Source organism: Notothenia coriiceps, unplaced genomic scaffold (assembly GCF_000735185.1).
Source record: "Notothenia coriiceps isolate Sejong01 unplaced genomic scaffold, NC01 NC01_scaffold00035357, whole genome shotgun sequence".
NCBI lineage: Eukaryota > Metazoa > Chordata > Actinopteri > Perciformes > Nototheniidae > Notothenia > Notothenia coriiceps.
In genome coordinates, this window is record NW_011368058.1 from 188,496 (window position 1) to 209,590 (window position 21,095).

Below are 21,095 nucleotides of genomic sequence, written 5' to 3' on the forward strand. Positions count from 1 at the left end.
TCAGTAGGAGGAGTAGGAGGTCTAAAGGAGAACATTATGAAGAGGAGGGATTAAGAAACACTGGACTGAAGAGCAAGACATGAATTGAAAGGATAAAGAAGGCGGAGTTAAAGGCTTAAGAGAGGATTGTTCTTCTTGTCTAATAATTGAAATAATTATTTATAATCACTCCCATTAAAAAAATCAAGGGCTGGTCTTTTTAGAGGGACAAATAAAGCCTATTTCTGATAATCCCAGGAAAGAAAAGAAAAAAGAGAAGGAAGGAAAAGACTAAAACCACCCGAGTTCCCACCTTTACTCATGTATTAAACACACTAGAGTGAATTGATGGGAGCTGTATGACAGATGAGATAATGGAGGAGCAAGGGAAGGAATCAGCTCCTCATTCACCTCTGGCTCACGGAGCTGATGAAAACAACTGTCTTTCAACACAGCCATTAGTCTTTCCTGCACGCCGGGCCCAGATTCGCCCTGACTTAAAGGTCCAAAACATTTGTTCATGATAAGAGTTTAATAGGCTGACCCTAATGGAAAGAGCCTGGGCTGTTAAAAGTAGAAAGAAAGCAGGGCATAAAGTGAAGATAACTTATGCCAGAAAAAAAGCATTATGGCTGTCGGAGTAGTTAGCAGAATATGTAAGAGGAAGAAAAAAGAAGGGCAAAGCGTCGCTAGCTTGTAAGCCGTCTTAATGCTTTGGATTGTTAATCTGTTTTTCCGCTGTCACTCATTCAGTTCCTCTGACTTTTGATGTCAGAGTCCGTCCAGCTGAGCTCCAGCAGCGGGGCGTTCGGGTGGTGGTGGGAGGAATCAGGAATGTTTGGCACATGAGTCACATTTCCACACATCCACTTTTTCTCTCACTCTCTCCTGTGTTTCTTTCCGCTTCCCCACGCCCCCCCCCACACCTCCTCCTCTGTGGCAGAAACAGAAAGAAAAAGAAACAACAGCATGCATGGCCTGCCCAGGGGCTGAGCCGATCAGAAAACGCTGCTTCCTCAAACTCCCATCAGCCCTGTGTCAACCCGCAGGGGGACCGTGAGAATTCAAAACACGCGTCCCCGGCCAAAACCAAGAAACGCACCACGGTCCGCCCCTTGTCAGCTGCCTGTCTGTTATGTAAAGGTCCCACCGGCTGTCAATCACGCCGCGGGATGCTCGGGTAGCTAAACAGCCCCGGTGCATTATGAAAAGAAACAAGAGGGCAGAGAGGCAAAACAGCCAGCATGTGAAAATGCTCAGCGATGAGACCCAAAGGTTGTGGACTCGGCTGTTAGTCAAATAAGCACTCCAGCGCTGAGATACAAAGGGTGATTTTATGACGACAAGGGTTAGTTTGTTGATGCAAGGGTTTTATGCCAAACTGTGCCTATCTACCGTATCAGAACTGTTTTCAAAGTGTGAGCTAGTAAATAACAAAGGGAGGGGTCTTATATTCGTACCTTTCCGAAACGTGAGGAGAAGGTTCCCGTGAGGAGCGAATGGAAAATGATGATGGTTTCATCCAGGTCCCAGATAAACACGCGCTGCAGAGAAATAACAGATATGTAATGTTAACCTCACGAGTGTGTGTGTGTGAGGGAGAGAAAGATAAATATTGTAGAGAAATGCTGATAATTTTCAACACAGTGTGAGAGTGTGTTTACCTCAATGTCAGAGTCCAGAGGTGGTGCGGGGTCACTGACTCTTTTCCTCCCTCTCAACTTCCCATCCGACCCCCTCCTTGCTGGGACCCCCTCCTCTTTACCTGGTGTGGGGGGGCTTGGCGGCGGGTGGTACTCGCCTAGAACACACACACACATAAAACCATCTCTATAAAACAACCTTCTCCGAGATTTAGAGTTTGATTTATTAACTCAAGAGCGTGTTGATGGGGCGCTCTTTTAACCTGTTAAGCCCCGAGCACAGAGAATACTTTATGGGATGTGTTGGACCAAAGGTGTTTGGATCCAGAGCAGGGTATACAATTAGGATATGACATTTAAAAAAATATATGTTTCTTAAACCAACTTAACCTACAGAACATAAATGACTTTGCTTCTTTTTAAAAGGGCTCCTAGTTTACATTATCTTATTGTAACAGCAAAATAAAATGTAACACAAGTTTGAAAATACCTTTTTTTAATTACTTTTATTCATAAAATCAAGCAAATATATCAAACTTGGTACAGTACAGTCCATGTTATATGTGCTTTTTGTTCAGAGTAAGGCATGGTACATGTGGTATTATAAGTCAATTTGAAATAACATGCTTTGTCCCTCCTTACCTGTGTGCGACTCTGGGCTGTGATTGGGCAGCATGACGGGGTGTTCTGGATGCTGATAGGCTACTGGAGCTGTGATGGCAGTGGGGCTGATGTTGCTGCTGGTTATGTAGGGGCTGTTGTAGTGATGAGAGTTATAATACGGCGAGTACTGACTCTGACTGTAGCTTGAGTACGCTGAAAACTCCTGTCGAAACGTAAACATTTACTTTAATTAGTCAGAGTCATTTATCATTCCAAAATGAAACGTCCTACAATCAAACAGTCGTCATCATGATTAATACATATGACAGTCATGACAGTTGCTAAATTAAGTTATTTGTCAGGACTGCTAGAGTTTAAGATGTATGTTTTCAGGATCTTCAGATGTCTTGGCAGTAAAACATCCTGTCGAAGTTACATTACTCACTTGTTGTGTAGAGTTGAATGGGGTTGAACTCGAGATTGCATGGGTGCCTTGAAAAATTCCAGATGAAATACCACCACCTGAGAAACGATGTGATGGCAAAAGTTCAGACTTTCAGGAAATAATTCATCATGCAGGATGGAGAACAATTACAAACTGGTGAGAGATTTGACTGCGTTACATCTTGTATCAATGAATCCTCCTCTGATGTAATGCCACAATATACGATCTGATCCGTGAGTATCTGTGTGAAGAAAGTCAGGAGCAGTAAACTCCTTCCTCAGTGACAGCTCAGAGCTGCAGGAGCCGGGAGTCAGATTTATGTTTGGCATAACAATACAGGTGGGAAAGTGTGCTGCTGCTGCTGCTCTGGGAATCTTCTCAGTATAATCAGGCCAAGGCAGGAATGTCTTCCTCCAAGCGATTTCCTCCAACAGTGACGCTGCCTCACCCTGCATCCTTCTATCAAGTCTGTCCATGTTGTTTGTTTGTCTGAATAATTAGTATGACCTCAGCCAGGCAGGTTATGTTCTAGGTTTGTCTGTTTGCCTTTGAGCAGGATTGATTGCCGAAAAAGTACTGGCAGGATCTTCATGGTAGAAGGGTGAAAAAATAGGCCAAGAAAAAACAGATTACACTGTGGAGCATATCCGAAACAAAAGGCAGATACAGAAATTACTTTCAGTTTTCTCAAAATAAATACTTGAGGGTTTAGGGTTAGGCACCCTAACACATATGTTTTGTAGAATCTATGTTCCTTACAATTTACAGCTTATGAACAGTTCCCAGAAGGGGAAATTAGACGATCTGAGGGAACATTTGAATGCACCATTGGCCTTGGCAGAGGTCTTTCCTGATGTACTCCAATTATATTACCTCCACCTAGGGCCGATGCAGCATATCTAATTTGTATTCCATTCTTACCATATTTACCCTCCTAGTTTGGGTGTTTGGCTCAGTAATAACATTCACAAAGTGTTAAACTGATGATGGCACTAAATGCTAAGTGAAAGAATCACCAAAGTAATTAAAATTCATCCTGAGGGGAACACTAAACGTCATGGCAATCCGTCCAACAGTTCACATTTCACTCAAGACCTCACAATTTCAATCTCATATTGGTGCTAGAAGTATATGAAACCACTAGCAACCATGAATATCTGCATATCCATTACATTGATTGAGATTTTTAGATAGATTAGTAACAACTTTTCGCAGCACCTGCCATCTTCTCTTTGTTCCCGATAAAGAGTCGTGTAGGTAAGGTTAACAGGTTAGGTCAGGTGAACAAACTGGCAGCATTGTTCTGGCTCGAGTCGTGTGCTGGGTGGAAGCCAGGGCCTTTTATTGACAAGACATAGCTTGACAGTTACTTGTGTACATTTGTGTGTGCATTGCAATAAAATGTTCCTTGGAACCAAAAAGAAAACATGACAATGAACCTTTGTAAATAGTTGCTTGGTTTGTACAGTAGGAAATTATTCAAAGTAGTTTAATTACAGGTTGAAAGTTGATTTAGTATTAGTTTCTGTGAAGGGTTTTGTTTTGACTGTTGAACTGTGCGACAAGCTTCCCTGTGGCGATAATGAAGATGTACTCTCCTCTTCCCCGACATGACCTGAACCAGGATATTTGTAAAGACTCCCTTACTCAATTCTACTTTCCATTATTGCGTCAGTCTAAAGCTTCATGCTGCTCCCCATTTATTTTTCTCCATTCCACAGTGCATGACAAACAGGAGACAAATGACTCAATGGAAGAACCACACTGAAACCTCCCTGGACAACAATCTTCAAAGCGTCTGAAGGAAAAATCCAGGAGGTCTCTGGAGTAAACACAAAAAAAGCTCCCATAGTCCCCATTTGGTTTCAGTTGAACATGCAATACAACTGTGTGTTTGGATGTATTTTTGTGGTGTGTTTGTGTGTGTCTGCGTGTGCATGCTCAAGCATTGTGTACAGTATAATGGACGACATGGAAACATTCTGAAATCCTACAAACATCGGGTTGTTGTGGCAGTTTATTACCGTTTGAAGTTTGTAGTTAATGATTTATGCTTACAAATATTCAAACAAATGTATTTTGTTTGGGAACCGTGTCTTACAAACTCAAACTACTCTCTCTGAGAAAAAACATGTTTTGTCCTACAGTTGGGCTCTAACAGAGCATCGAGGTCCTCGTAGTTTGTAAGATGTTATATCGTTTGTGTTTACAGGAATATTTACATTCCCATATAATGTTGGACATCTGAATAGAGGAAGCGATGTGGAAAAATGTAGTTATTTGGGAAGGGCTGAAAACACAGGCAACAGAAAAAACAGTTACAATTTCCCCCTCCAATTGTTACCGGTGTTTTTCATCCCTTCCCAAATAACTATATCAACTCTGTATGACGCAAGATAGGCTTAACAATACAGATTTTCCATTGTACAACTTGAGTCTTATTTTTGTATTTTTGGCCTTGAGCTGTTGGGAGATCTGAGGTCTGGAACACTGAGACATGAAATCACTAACATGAAGTCCAACAGGGCAAAAACTACAAGCAAACTACACACACTTTGGGTCATCTTATCTACTTTATTTGGAGGTAAAACTGCAAGTGAGAACATTGTAGTTTCTGGCAATGATCCCTGATTTTGCAGAAAATGTGAGACAACATTCAAAGCAAGAATGGCAGACTGGAGTTTGATCACAAAATCAGTCTATAAACTGTGATGAATGTTTTTTTCTTTTCCAAATAAGTGTGGCTAACCTATTGTAGTCTATGTACGACATTGACCTAAAATACCAGCTCTATTAGTACATACAGTTATCCTGAGAAATTAGACATTTTTGAGCAAAGCGGTTTAGTAGTTTAGCTAGATTTGGATAAATTGTTGGCTTTCTGAAAACCTGTCTCATTCTCCTTCATGTTTCCTTACTTGTCAGACTTGTTTTAGCATTGTACTGTCAGGATTCTGTAATTAACTTGTCAAGTACAATCTCTAATGATAACCCATCAAAAACCTATGTAAAACTACAAAAATAACCAAAAGATGGAACATGCTTTCAGATTGTGTTTGAATGCCAGGGCCATTATAATAAAGACATTGGCTCATATTCCACTTATTTGAGCATGAGGGATATAAAGCATGTAGCATCAAACCTAATCTGTTTACGGTTTGATCCTGTTTCTCTTCTCTTTGTCTCATCCGTACAGTGAAGCAGGGCCGCCCCCCCGTCTGCAACATTAAACCTCCTCACCCCTCCGTATAATTCACCTTAACCTCTCCCCTCTCACACACAAGGTCAATTTCACGCTGCTTTCAAAGCCATAAAGTCGCACTGAACGAGTCATGCTTTGGGCGCCGGACGACTGAGGAATGTGTACAGAGGAGATACACACACTCACAAAAACACACTGACACAAGGCCATGTGTGGGCAGAGAGCTGATCACACTTCCTTTTGAGTTGTTGTTTTTCGACAAAGACCCTCTGCCCACCTCTTTGTTCCCTCTATTTTTCTCTGTTCTCCCATCCTCCGTCTACATGTTTTCTCACTGTCTCTTTCTCTCTTACAGACACAAGCGCTGGCATGCTGTGTTGTTGGTCTGAGTGGAGAAAGGGGGCCTGACCCCGAGAAAAGAGGAGGGGTGGGGAGACTTTTGACGCCAGGAGTCCAGACCGCAGCTAATGGAGAACAGGTGTGGCACAGAGAAGGAGAGGGAAAGAGAAAAAGTGAAGAGAGAGAAGAGGAGGAGTATAGAGCTGAGGAAGGCAGCACCAGGATGGATGCTCCTTCTATTAAGTTTGAAATCAAAGATGGTGTATATAAGGTGTGTGTGTGTGTGTGTGTGTGTGTGTGTGTGTGTGTGTGTGTGTGTGTGTGTGTGTGTGTGTGTGTGTGTGTGTGTGTGTGTGTTAGCGTGTCCATACATTAAATACACACAGTATTTCAGACTTACCGTGTGAGTAGCTGTAGAGGCTCTGACCGGGAGGAGTGCTGCTGAAGTTTGAGTATCCCAGAATTCCTGTCTGACCTGGAGAGTGACTCAGGCCTTCTTCTGTTTTAATGTCTACGGACAAAGAGATGCCATCGAATGAGCATAAGATTCATTTCCTAGGTTACATAAAAGATTAGCCAACATGCAGATTAATGTTAACCAAGTCTGTCTCACCACTGAGGATCAAATAACACATACACATGTATAACAATCTATCTTGGTAACACAATATTGTGGTTTCTTGTATTCATTACATAACTGTCTGCCTTGTTTCCCCCAAATGAGTTCCCAGTTTAATGTTGAAGTTTTCCTACAGCATGTGTAATATTGTTATTGTGTCTTGTTGTCTCCATACATGAAAACGCAAAAACTGTGAACTCTTCGTTAAAGGTAGGGTAGGTAAGAATGGAGAAACCAGCTCGAGTGCGCTAGAATTTGAAACTACGCAGCCGAACAGAGCCCCTCCTCCAACATTACATTACATTACATTTAGCTGACGCTTTTATCCAAAGCGACTTACAATAAGTACAACACACACAAACGCACACATGCCCAATGGGGGCACGAGATAAGTTTGTGCACAGATGGAAGGCTGACAGGCAGGTAGGCCATCCAATTATTTTAGCCGGGCCGGCTAAAATAATTGTTCGTGCTTTTTACAGCGCGACGGCTTCCACAGATGACTTCTTTTTTTAAATATATTTATTGTCAAAGCGTTTAATGTATTCATTGCTATCGGGATGTTAAGAGCATTCCATGGAATATAACAAACAGTGTTTCTGAAGTGAATTACCTACCATACCTTTAACTGATTTTTGCTATAGACAATTGTAACATAACTTGTACCTCAACCATTTGTATGTGACTATATGTGCACTACAGTATATGTGCACTATTATCAATTAGCATTGTTTTATCTTTATTAATTTAATGTGAAATTTCAACATTTTCTTTTGTTTGTTTATTATTTTAAATGTTTTTGTGCTAGTGCTGTTGTTTCGTTCTATACAGGGGGGAGGATTGGGTGTAAACATTGGAAAACATGCACACTTCTGTATTTTGTGTTTGGCACTGTATGTATTGCAAAGTTGCTATGTTGCAGATGAAAAAGGGAAATACAGTTTTATAAAAGTGAGCGCTTTAAAGAAATAAACAGATAGAAACAGATATAACTTGCAGAATCTGATGCTTTGTCAAAACATTGAATGCATCCACATCACTGTATGGTTGTGTGTACTCACTGTAGGAGGGCATGCTGTAGCCCTGTGTGTGGTGAGTGTAGGGTGCGTACGGCCCCGCAGGCTGCAGGGCGGGGCTGTACTGAGTCTGTCCGTACGCAGCCATCACACCTCTCCCCGTTAGCTGGTTTTAAAGAAGCAAGGAATAATGAGGAAACGTTTGGTTCTCATTATCTGTTACAACAGAACATCTGTTTTTGTCACCGTTAGAGGACGAGGAAGCTCATTGAAAATATAAAAACATGCAAACACTTTCTTTCACAACAAAGGAATTATTGACACAAACAGTACCGTGGTGGGGTTCATACTGTATACTGGTCAAATCTGAATAGATGCACCTTTTTTTGCAACTTTTAGCACTAAAAACAAATATGAAAAGACTAATAATAAGGAAATAAAGTTCAGATCATTAGTTTATAATGAGCGTCACAGAGTTTAACGCTTAGTAACAATTATGTGGCGGCTACCGGAAGACACACAGCACAACATGTGACAAAGAAGTCATTAAATTCCACTTTCAACCTCAGTGAAGAATGTCATGAAAAACTCACCTGCAGTGGGTACGATGAGTATGTAGTCAATAGAAAAAGCCCTGTGAATGAGACAAAACATGCAATGTCAGAAAGTTAACAATTAAAACAGTAAGGAAATTGAAAAATACATTTAAATAAGATAAGACATTAATTACTGAGATGTAATTTGGTGTTTCTCACATATCCTCACATAAATGACAAATGTACCATCAGCATTACTCCCTAATATCCTTTTTAAAAGTAGAAAAACACAGTGTAATGCAGGATACCATCCAACACCAACAAATGTTATACAATTACACAAAAAGACAACATTAATACACATTTTGTTTATATAATTACCCCTAAAATCAGGGTTGATTTCAATCACAAAAAACAAACTAACTAATAAGCGGTCTCCTCACTACCAAAAATGATGACCAGTTACGTTATTAGGTTTTATTTTAAGCTATATATAATGAATATAAAACTATTCTTTGAGTTAAAAGGCCGACTTGAGGATTGCAGTGACTGCAGGGAGCAGCCACCTTTCATCTGAAGCACTTTACTCTTTCTTTTCTTTGTAGTTTTGCCCTCTCACCTGAACTATAGAGAGAGCTTTATCGTCTTTATCCCGTCACACCGCTGTTAGTCAGGTTCCTCTCGAGCCGTCAACTCTCCTGTGGAAACAATAGCAAACGCACATCATCAGGACACAGGTATGCAGGTGACTGACACATGGCGACGTGCCTCGGGCCCCGCTGCAGCAGGATGAGGGGGGGAGGGGCAGGTGTGTTCTCCAAACACAGTTCAAGAGGTGAATACTTTTCAAGGATAGACAGAGAAGGTGAATGCGGTCTTGATGTGAAGAGTACGATCATTAGCGACTCTGACAGTTAAATGCTGAACAGGTACGATTATGCTTAGGGAAAATGTTAGAAAAACGCTGAGTCATCTTGCTGTTTGGCACCTGTGTCATGCATTTTGTGTTTGGCTATCAAGAGGAACGAGGATTTGAAATGTTTCATGTTTGGTGATAAGATGAGACAACAGAGCTTTGACAAGATGAGACATTTTTGCAGTCCTGTCTTCTGAGGCTTTTGTCTGTTTCTCTCTATGTGTCTGTTGACAGAAGTATTAAATGATAATAGAGAGTAAGAAAGAAAAGGGTGAAAAGAAGTGAAGGAAGTGAAGGAAGGGAAGGTCTCGGCTCAGTAAGCTGGAGGTCAAAAGGTCAAAGCCACATGAATGAGTCTGAGCAGGAAGCTGAATGGGACTGTTTGACAGCAGATGCTAAAGCTAAATCATTCAAGGTACCAGTCATGGAGCACGATGGATGGTGGGTTGTAATGGAAACGATTCGGTAAAACCGTCATCTACTAACACAATAGGGACAACAGTATGTGAGCAATACTGTTTGCACATTTTATGTTGGTCTCTATTATTGAATACAGAGGTAAATCTTAATTGTGTTTGGGGCAGGCCCTCTCCTGTTTCAACTTGCACAAACAGATTCACACACAGTACTTTTGCCATGGCAGATTTTGACAGGCCTGGCACAGAGCAATGATCTCTACATCGTCCAACACCTTTGGGATTATTTGCAACACTGACTGCGAGACGGGCCTTATCACCAAACATCAGTCAGGGTGAAGGAGGGAGAAAATCCATGCAGCCAGATTCCAAAACCACGTGGAGAGCTTTTCCAGAAGAGCAGAGTCTGGTGCAGCAGCATGTCGATGCAAATAGATTCAAAACAAGGTCAAATGATTCCTTCTATGTTTGATCAAGGTCTAGAAAATGTTTGATTTACAAAAGTATCTTCATTTTATGTGTGATATTTTATTTGTAATATATAGTCAAATGTTAATTACTTTCCTCAGATTGCACAAAATGTTATTTGGTGTTATAGGGACTGTGATACAACGTAGATTACATTGTTCTGATTGCATGAAAAACTAACTTTCTATACTTGATCATTATTGGTTTTGTGTCCTAAAAGTAAGTTGTCTTAGAATTTGATTAAAAAGATATATAAAATCCATCCAGCAATGTATCACCATGCTCACTGCAACATATTCAATGTCAACCCTGTATCATGCTATACAGCGATCATTTTTATTTACATTGGTAAAATTCATATCCCTTTCATTTGATTATAACGCTCACTGAGGTGAGAGTCCTTCAAATCTCACATGCACAACTCGCTTTTCCATTTATTTGTCTACTCTCTCTCCCTTTTCTCTTTCTGCCTCTTTCTGTTTCTGCCTCTGGGCCATTCCAATCTGGCAAAGCTGCAGCTAACTGCCCGACCTCTGACCTCGCTGACAACACAAAGACAGAGACAGATGACAGTCATGAAGTATAGGGGCAGCAGGGTTTTACTGCAGCAGAGAAGATGAGAAAAAAAAGAACAAGCTAAGAAAAGTCACAGGAATTGTGACAGTCTGCCAATAAAAATAAGCTTTACTGACATTACGAAACATCTTACAGTATCGTTTGTGTTGTTCTCATGTCACTAACAAAAGCCTTTTTGACAGAATACTAGAGAAAACACACCTCATGTTGTGTCAGCTCCATCTGATGGAACCGCCCTCCCGGCTTTTCAAACACCTCAGAATGTTTTCTGAGTAAATAAATGTCTTACAACCGTGAAGCAGCTACAAAGACTGAAGAATCCACCTGCACATCTGTGTTATGATAGTAGAATAAACATAAATAAAACAGATTGTAAATGTGTAACAAAGGAGTCTATTTACACTTTGTCATGTCGGTAAAGGCTTGTTATTATTACAAATAAATAGCAAATGTTTGATATTTCTAATTGAATTTCATTTATATGAAGAAAGCCTACAGTAAATCTTTCAACTAAGCAACGCTTAGGTTTTTATCTTGCGTCAACAAAACTGTACTTTTAATTTGAACCATGCATTAGGTTCATCATTATTTTTCTATCTATTTCCATTTGAAATGCCCCTTATGACCTTGCAGCCATCAGGGGTCCTGATCTGACCTTCATCACAGGCGTAGTGTGAAGCTCCAGAGAGTAACTATGATCCCGCAGCACAGAGGGAAAATAAGGAAAGTGCTGTTGTGCTTAGCATTTCCTAAAACTTTCCAGGGATCAAAAGTAAAAGTGACGCCTGTTCAGAGTCCTTTTGACTTCAGCTGCATCCCTGCAACAGTCCTATATGCACACACATGCACGTGCACACAAACACCCACACTGTGTGTGATAGGGGAGGCACTTCCTGGTTCAGGGTGAGGCCTGGGAGGAGGGCGCACAAGGCCATGGGAACTGCAGGACACCGGAGGGAAGATGAGCGGAGCTCAGCAGAGATGTGGAGGGCCGAGGGTTGAAACTAAAGCTAAAACAAACCCAGCGGGGCCACAGGGGGCCACGAGGCCACAAGGCCAGTCCCACCAGCTTCACCTGGGTCCCAGGGTTCTGCTAGACCACTGCTTCTTTCACGGATATCAAATTCTAGCCTTTGTGCTGATGGATTACATCGCAGGATGGTATATTGTGCTTTAAGATGAAATGTCATTGGATACATTTTAAGGAATACGCTGATGTTATGCAGATTTACCAGTTGTTCAACTAAACTCTTGAGTGAGGAAAAGATTGACACATATGAAACTGATCCTTATGGGCCAACTAGTTTATCTGTCAGTGTGACAGCATCTAAGGGAAAAAGTGTTTTTCTTTTCCAAGCTCTACACACGAAGGCGGGTAGACAAGCTGGTTGTAGTCCAACAAGACGCAAATAATGATTGAAATGGGGATAGAAGAGCCAAATACAAAAAAATCAGTTGAACCAACAATGATTACTAAAATTACTTTTTATGATGGAAATTTGTATCACAGCATTTAGTGAATGTATGACTTTGAGTCATATTTAATTCAAGTTCTGATGAAGACGTCAGAGTTAGATTTTGCATATACATAAAAACCCCTGTATTGTTTCATATTTGAAATGTATGAATCTATCCTGGTCATATAATCAAAAAACGTATTCACTTCTAACATAAAAGGTCAGCTGTCTTCTTCAAATTAAAATACTGACAGAGTTTGCGTAGATGTTTGGCAACTGACTGACTCGTGACTTTTCAAATGATGTTTACTTTATTACATACTGTTGGTGAAATATATAAATGACAGTTGGTTGAGATCCCACCTCTCCTGTTTACATTAGTGAACAATTATTTGAATATCATGTACGTTTTCTGTGATGTATGTGTCTGGCGTAGACATGTGTTTACAGTGTCAATATGTGTGCTGTGTCAATGTCTAGTTTTGATACGACATGTGAGAGTCTGATCGGACACCACGGTGACCTTCACATGTTTTGACCTTTTATTGAAACATTGTGGTCCTCCGACAAGGTGACGTACTGGTCTGTAATCATGCCATATGGGACCCCACCTGGAGCCCTCAATTTGGACAGTCTGCCAGAGAGCCTGGGGCAGAGTGGGGGTTGATTCACTGCTGCGGCCACTGATAAAAGACACAGAACAAGGGCCCAGTATTTTCAGTTTGTGAGGCACTTTGAAGGGCTTCATGGTGGAAATCTGTGCCATCTGCCAGCTACTGCCCTCTTTAACCACCTTTGGCCGACAGCAGTACAAGTGGAATTAGCGTTTAAACTAACATTTATTGTTAAACAAAGGCAGCACGTCTTCAGATAAATGAAAAGAAGAGGACTTATCAAGCAGAGGAAAATGTGGAAAACATGCTCTAGTTGCTTTACTAGACAATTTCATTCAAATCTATTATGGCTCATGATAAAAGGAGAGAGCACGCCCCAAACTCTGCTCCCATAAGCCTGATTATCTTTCAAAATACTGACTGTATTTATAATTGCTCATTTGCCAAGTCACGTGCACAAAACATATTTATCCATCCATAAACAAACACATAGTAAACACACCACTCCTTGCTGTTTAAACTCTGATATGTTTCATCAATGCACAAGGATTTTATAATCAGTATTTTCATTCCTTTTTTGATATAATTCTAAACATTATTTTTTTTATTTATCTTAGGGCTAATTTGGTCTATTAAATGTTAGAAAATATTGTAAAATGTCTGTCAAATGTCAGGGTTTTGTGGAACCTAAAACCACAGGATATCAATTTACCTATATATATTTTTTATCAGATAAGACAAAGTAGTAGATCCTCACAACTGAGAAGCTGGAGGAAGATCATATTTGCCTTTTATGAAAAAATTATCAAAATAAATGTAGAATAATTTTCAACTACTTATTTTAAAGCTACAAAGAGCTTCAAAAATATTCTCAATTTCCATCCTGGCCAGCACAATATTAATTATCCAACAAGCGGTCAATTTGACGATGTGTTCAATAAAATAAGGATATCAGTGAGAAATGTCTGAAGAAGTAAAAAATACTTTTCTTTTTGGTAAAGGATTGATTAACACGGGTAAATTAGATGGGCAGACACAGAGGCTCAGACATGCTGCTGGCCATCCACTAACAGATGTTCAGGATTGATAATCTCCACCCACCAAAACCTCAAAACCAGATAATTAGTTAAGAGGCAAACACATTCCAAGTGTGTGTCTGTGATCGTATAGGAGCGTACTATAGCCTTAAGTGTGTCATCACACTGGGATTAGGACTACTGTTTATGTTTTTTGTTTTCTTTGTACTTTTTCTGTTTTGATTTTATGTAAAGCATCTTTGAGCATTAGGAAAAGCTCTATACAAATCCAATGTTGTATTATTATTATTATCACTGCCAGCAATGCCCTGTCTGCAGGAAAACAAATGATATAAGCTATATTCTAATTGAGGTATCTTTGATGTTAATATGTTCAATTATTTTGCTGCCAAATCAATTAACAGAACATTTGTGTTTACACACACACACAGCGGTCCTTCTGCAAAGTAAAACCCAAGCAACAGTGCAATACTTTTGACGTTGGGAAACATGCTAATGTCAACAGTAACCAGTCATGTTTTCGATGACTCCACATCCCGAGTCAGACATTTGCTGAGACAGTTAAAAGCAAAAACACAGGAGTAAGATAATTCCGTGTTGCTGTCATCTGTTTGCTATCAGAGGGACCCATCTCAATGAGGTTTCCCAGCAGCCACCATGCCACTAATACCAAAAATGAAGAAACTTGAGGAACCAGTTTAAAACCTACGCAAGCGATTAATCGCTTTACTGACTGGTTCTACTCTCACCGGAGTCTCTGCAACACTTTCCTCAAATAACCAAAAACACACACAGACCTTGCTTATACTAAAGTACTTTAAATTAAAAGTTAAGTCACATAATGACAGATGTATATGTCCTTTGAAAGAAACAGAAGTTATTATACAAGAGGCTCCAATTAATCTCTGGCAGCAGTGAACCTGTTGCCGACTCTGTCTGCACTCTGTAACTTTACCTCCCAGACTTGGTGGCCCTTCTTTTCCACTTGACTAACTCCCTGCAACAAGACTGCTTTAATGCCAGAAGCTAACCCCTTCTGTCCCTCAGTAATCAAAACCTCTTTATTCAACAATGCCAGCATCTTAATCTGTGATATTCTCCAGCACAAATGCTCAACTGCCTTCTTTTTATGCTTACTCACTTGCCTTCACAGGCCATATCTCAGCACCCAAACGCTAATAATATCCCTAACAATTTTCCCCTAGTGATATTGCCAAATTCAAAAAGGACCACCTACCCCAAGGTCTAGACTCTGACTCCCCCAGAACCAGTGCCCCGGGACGCGGGTCAAAGTGGGGGACAGCTGGCAGACCTCCCAGCAGCCTGGAGGAGCGGGCTGACCTCAGTCAGATGGTGGTCTGGTACCCAGGTAAAAAACATCTGGTCCAATGATGGGAGGGTGGACGCACACACGCTCGCACACTCAAATCTGACACACGCCTGACTGCATGACTGCTCCTGCCTTCTCTAATGAACACACACTCACACACACACACACACACACACACACACACACACACACACACACACACACACACACACACACACTCTCTCAGACTGGCTCCTTTATTAGTCATTAGAACAAAAAGCTTTGCCCTCCATCAGCCTCCTCAGCAAATGATGGCCGGTGGCCGCCGTAGTTGCTAACAGCTGGCCAGACAGAGCCCGCTGGTAGCTGAAGCTCGCAGCCGTTACAGACGGATTGAGGTCCAATTACTTCTATAATGGTAGATTTACAGTGGCAGTGTGAGACAGAGAAAGTGTAAAAAAAAATGAAAGCAACAGATTGATTTATGCCTTTTTTTTTTTAGATAACAAGGCCGGGTAAATAAGATGAGATATAATACGTTGGCATTAAAAGATGGAAAATGGTGGGGAAGAAAACTATATTCAGGAAAATATTCAATGTAAAAAATTCTCTATCCATTGGAAAGTACCCAAACCATTCTGAAAGCGCAGACAAATTAAATATTTTCACCGCAGGCTATACGCTGCGATGTGTGTGGCTTCTCTATTCTCAAGTAGAGATAAGGAGAGTGGAGATAGCCAGAGACAGCTGTTGTCTGCTGACAGCACAGACGCACACACACACCCACACACGCACCCACACACACACATTACCACAAGGCCTCCCCGGGTGCTCTTTGGGGCTTAAGGGAATTAAAAAGGGAGGGAAGGGTAGGAGAGGGGAAGACATTCAGAGGGAAGTGTGATCACTTTCGAGCCCCAAACTTTTGGAGAGACAACCCCTCAACCACTAGTGTCACCGGGACCCCCTTTCATTCATTCCTTTTGTTTTAGCTAAACATATTGATGCTTACATGCAGACTCTCACACACACACACACACATTTCCGAGGTCTAACACAATAGACACAATACTGCAGAATGGATTCTACATAAAGCCTCTCACACACACACACACACACACATATAAATAATATAAATTCAACAGTCTTGGGATACATTTAAAAGCATATTCATATTCAGCATATTCAGTGACTCAGTAATTACATATTTGTTCGTCTTAATTGTATTGTCTTTGCATATCAGTATCACCTACTGTTGTTGCTTGAAATCTGTATGTAATAATAGACTTTTAGGAATAACAGCCGACAGAGTTTAGATTTTGTCAGGCCTTCTGTTTATGCAGACAGCTGCACATATCAGGCTACACTCAGCTGGCTGCTCGTGAAGTTGTTTAAAGTTCAGAAGCGTTCAATCCATGAAAACCCAGAAGCTTTTACTTTATTCCACAGTGACTTACTCAAACATAACTAAATAAATAAGTGGACAGTGACAGTAGTTGCTCAGTAATGGGGAATTCAATAAATTAAAGAAGAAAAGCACAAATAAACAAGTAAGGAAACATATGTAAAAAGGCAAACAAGTACAATATAATAATATATTGCTTACTTACATTTATACATTATTATTTTGGAAATGTTTTGTGGTTTTTTCAACTGAGATTGTTGTAAAACTATATCTTGTTTCTCTTGTGTACCAGGATGAACTCTTATTAATGATATTCTGCACCTAAATCACCATATCATACATAAAGCACACAGTGTTGGAACAGTCACGGAAATATTTTTTCTTTAAAATTGGCAGGTTGACAGAGAAGATGTCAATTAAGTCAGCTTTGCTCTGTACGCTAAGGCAAAACACAAAGATGTGTGTGTGGCTGAATTTGGGGTGTCGTACAAAAAGAAAAAACAGCATCTAACTGAAAGATATTCAACAGACTCACTTCAGTTCAGCAAATAAAACTAAATGAATGTCATCCGTCCAGCTTTTAATACTAGGATAATTCATTTCTTAGACTAAGAGAATAGATTGAGTATACCTTGAGACTATTATGGGTCAACATGAGAGCCCTGGTGTAACCTTGAGTTCAAGTCAGCAAGGATATTTGACTCCCAGAGAAAAAGAGAAAGGGAGAAGGAGAGAAAGAGAGATGAACAGAAGCTTAAAAAATGTCAAGAACTGTGCGGCTGCGAAGAAATATAATGACATTTGTGCAGATAAAGTCAGGAAGAGCAGAGCTTCCTATGAAAATATTTATCATTCCACAAACGTTTGGCTACAGAGGGGTTTGGAATTAATTTGTGTTTTCTTAAGAGGGGGTGCCTTGCGCTACAGGATGGGGAATTCTCCAAAGCCCGGGACCTTTTGGGCTGCTGCTTATTCACAATTTATTAGAGCTAGTAATAGGAACCATGAAGGAGCGAGAGGGCGAGAGACTGAGAGGGACCCGGCCTATCCTGGAGAGCGATTCCAGAAATGGGGCCTAATGTTATTAAGAGACGAACCGCAGTGTTAAATCAAACACGCCCAAGAACACACCTTCCGTATGTGGTCGGAGCCCCCCCCCACCCCTCTCCACCCCTCCAACAAGACCCCTGGATGGTATTTGTGGGGGTTAAAACGCAGGTATATAAAAAGAGATTTAAGGAGATTTATAATCTGTCTCTGACCTGAATCTGACACTATATCTAAAATAAAATAATCCTTTTTTGGTTGATAGTGACATATGTTCAGTTTACGCTGTGCAATTCTGAAAAGAGTGTGACATTTTTTGGAGCTGGTATATGGCACTTTTCACACCACAATAGTTAAACTATGTTTGCCCTGCAGCAAGGATGTAAACCCTCTGGTGTCCATCTATGCAAAACCAATAGTTGGAATGATACTAATTAAAACGTGTTTTCTGAAAAAAAAAAAGGGATTTTTGTAATGGTTAAAAATGAATAATAAATAAAGAAGATTAAATGTCATGACACAATTGTTACCATATACTATACAACAAAATGTAATGTCAGATTTATTTTTCTTAAAATCTATTTATTTTCAAAAACTAAAGGGCCCCATGTAATCGTTGCTGAAAGACATGTTTAAAAGGGATTTAAATGGTTGGAACAACATTGAGTTCGTTTCTCGTCTGGAGCCATAAAGGGGTCCTTGAAAAATATGAATACCAGCCTTTGAAAAATGCTTAGCGAGGCTCCCCTAATTTAGTTAATGAGGGTCCCTGCATGGCGGCTGGGGGGGTGTCAGTGATTTCAGTGTAATCTTCTGTACTTAGGCCGAGCCAAAAGTGTTGCACCGATTCAACCAGCACCAAGAAAAACAAAGGAGCTCCATCTGAGAGAAGGTGCCTCACACACAATTCTCTTTTAAAGGCTCAGTGAAACACAAATGGCTGACATGTTGATGTTGGGATTATAAGGTTTTTCTGCTCTTATTAATGACTACAATAAACTGGGTTGAATAAAATAACTTGAATACTGAAGAAGAAAATAATTTACAATATCTTCAGTTACAAGCACAACTCTGAAAATTAAAATGTCCCATCTACTTTAACATTGGTCTACATTTGAATGCATTACAATATAGTTTGTCTATCTATTTAATTTGTATCCAATAGGCAATTGGTGTCTAAATAAGGATCATTTAATATTCAAGGATTAATTTACAATTTGTTAAATCCATGCATGTCTGGCAGTTGTTGTTGTCTCAAATCCTTTACATGTTGTAATGTATTTGTATGTATTGTAATGTAATATATGTAGCACACCATTTCAAATTATGTCATTATTATACAAGTCTTATTTGAAAATGTATTGGAAATGCCAAAGGGAGTAATTCAATTAAATTTGACATATTTTGATTTTGGTTTATTTTTCTATAAACGTACCATAATTGTACGTCCGTCTTAATCATAGATTTAATTTTTTTAAAAGACACACAGCAATTAGAAGCAATTATCCTGGTTTTAAATGTTAATTACATGTAATGTTTATTTAAAGGATCTACTAAAATAAACACCAACAGAGCTGAAGAGCAGCGACAGAAGGATGAACACGTAATGATATTTTATTAAATGATTTCGCCACAATAAAACCCCTCGAAATCGCGTACATTCGATGGCATGAACAAGATGAATGTATATAAAATATACCAAAGTATTTCACACTTACCATAATTCAGAGAGAAGATCGTGAAGTTGAAAAAATCCGAGTATCAATCAGAGCAGATGCCTCTCCATGCCCAAGAGACACTCGCAGACTTTTTTACAAGTGTCCCGGCAAAAATAAGGGACAACGTGAGCGCTCTTCAAAAAAAAGTGGAAGAAAAAGAGGTAGAAGAAGCAGAAAAGGAGTCTCCAGGTGCTGACAGCTGACAGCTCTCTGCAGACACTCACTCACATCGATCTCACTCCTCTTCCTCTGCAGCTTCAGGAGCGTGTTTGCTTTCCCGGCGATGGGAAGTGATGTTAAGTAAATGAGAGAAGATTTCTGGTTCCTCCTCCTCTCGAGACCTGCGCGCGCTGCACGTAGCCCCATCGTGTGTGTGTTTGCGTGCGTGTACGTCAGTGCGCGTGCCCTTATCTCAACCACTCCTCTCAATTATTCCCTCAGTAGAACTCAGCTTCTTCTTCGTCTCTTTAATCTCCCTTTTAAATCTTTGTTTGGTCAAGAGCTCGTCTTCGTTTGTTTACACAACGACCCGCACTCCATTGAGTCCTCCTCTCTGAAGCAGCGGACCCTCTGTATGCACTCCAGATAGGAGGATTTGTTAGTTTGTGCTAAATAACTGCAGGCTATTGACTGCTTTATAAAGAGTGTTTGTTATCTTTTACTGTGTGTAAGTGTGGATGTGTGGGGGAAGATCCACTATTTACATTCCCATCTAGTTTAATATCCTACTTCACACTGTTTATTTAAACGATATAAAACTAACGTGGCAGGTGCAATTTCTCACCTTGAACAACTACAGCCACCTTTTGCAGAAATGTTTTACATTGCTATCTTTTTTATAGACCCTTTTTTAAAGGCAGAAATACATTAAGTGCTGGGAGAAGTATTACACATACTTAAACTATAAGTAAACAAATAAGTAAATATACATAAAATAACACAAATTCATCAAAACTGACTATGTATTAAAGATCAAAATACTCAAAATGCAACAAAATTCACACTGTTGATGATTGGGAAAATAGACCTTTTATATTATTGGTGAGTATTATAGGTAATTCATAAGTATATACGCAGTTTTAATGATGTAGCAGGTTGTAGCGACATATTTGAAAGATATGATGGTAGGACGTTTTTATGCATCATATTTGAAAAGCTGGTAATTCAATTCAAGTTTATTTATATAGCCCAAAATCACAAATCCTATTTGTCTTCACAAGTCAATATATATTTTTTATTTTATAAATCTAATAGTGTAAAATATTTCCCTGAATGTGCAATTCAAATGACTCAAAACCCAGACTAGAATAAACTGAATGTAATTTTCACTGCTGATTATTTTTTGAACCATTTTAGAAAGGTAGGCTATTAGATATCTCTTGAATATGGCAAACAAAAAAAAGTAAGCTGGTTTAAATATTACAATACTGTAAAATACTCCATTATCAAGCTTCCTTATACATTTGCATGTGATGCTTTATTTAAATATAAATCAATATGTCTTTCAAAGCCCCCAAACCGTTCTGGAAGCTATAGCATTATATATAAACTGTACAATTTCTTTCTCATATAAAAAAAAAATAACTGGCATTATAAAGCCATTTTTACATGAATTCTTATATTTTCATTTTTAACCCATGGCTTAGAGCACATCACCTGCTCCTGGTTGTGTACATGGGAAATGTCAAAGACCTTTCAAGGTTACCAAAACAGGTCACGTGGATGTGTCGTCTTTACAACACCTGCTGAA

At 39.8% G+C, this 21,095-nt stretch overlaps 1 protein-coding gene across 1 annotated transcript; it reads right to left on the reverse strand.

Moving 5' to 3' along the window:
- Positions 1 to 19,617, reverse strand: LOC104962792 (eyes absent homolog 2-like). Its single transcript, XM_010791291.1, has 10 exons — positions 19,346 to 19,617; positions 9,002 to 9,080; positions 8,440 to 8,480; positions 7,892 to 8,012; positions 6,612 to 6,722; positions 2,671 to 2,747; positions 2,265 to 2,448; positions 1,644 to 1,780; positions 1,440 to 1,523; positions 1 to 21 (listed from the first exon to the last, which is right to left on the reverse strand). The coding sequence occupies exons 4-10, from the start codon at positions 7,992 to 7,994 to the stop codon at positions 1 to 3; spliced, it is 717 nt and encodes a 238-aa protein (XP_010789593.1). The 5' UTR covers positions 7,995 to 8,012; positions 8,440 to 8,480; positions 9,002 to 9,080; positions 19,346 to 19,617.
- Between the last annotated feature and the right edge of the window lie 1,478 nt (positions 19,618 to 21,095).

Bases quoted from the DNA above. Each gene is read 5' to 3' on its own strand.
- LOC104962792 (XM_010791291.1), bottom strand. From the start codon at position 7,994: ATGGCTGCGTACGGACAGACTCAGTACAGCCCCGCCCTGCAGCCTGCG. The intron at 1,524-1,643 runs GTAAACACACTC...ATTTCTCTGCAG, and splicing joins CTCTGGACTCTGACATTGAG to CGCGTGTTTATCTGGGACCT. The intron at 22-1,439 runs GTACGAATATAA...GTTCTCCTTTAG, and splicing joins TCTCCTCACGTTTCGGAAAG to ACCTCCTACTCCTCCTACTG.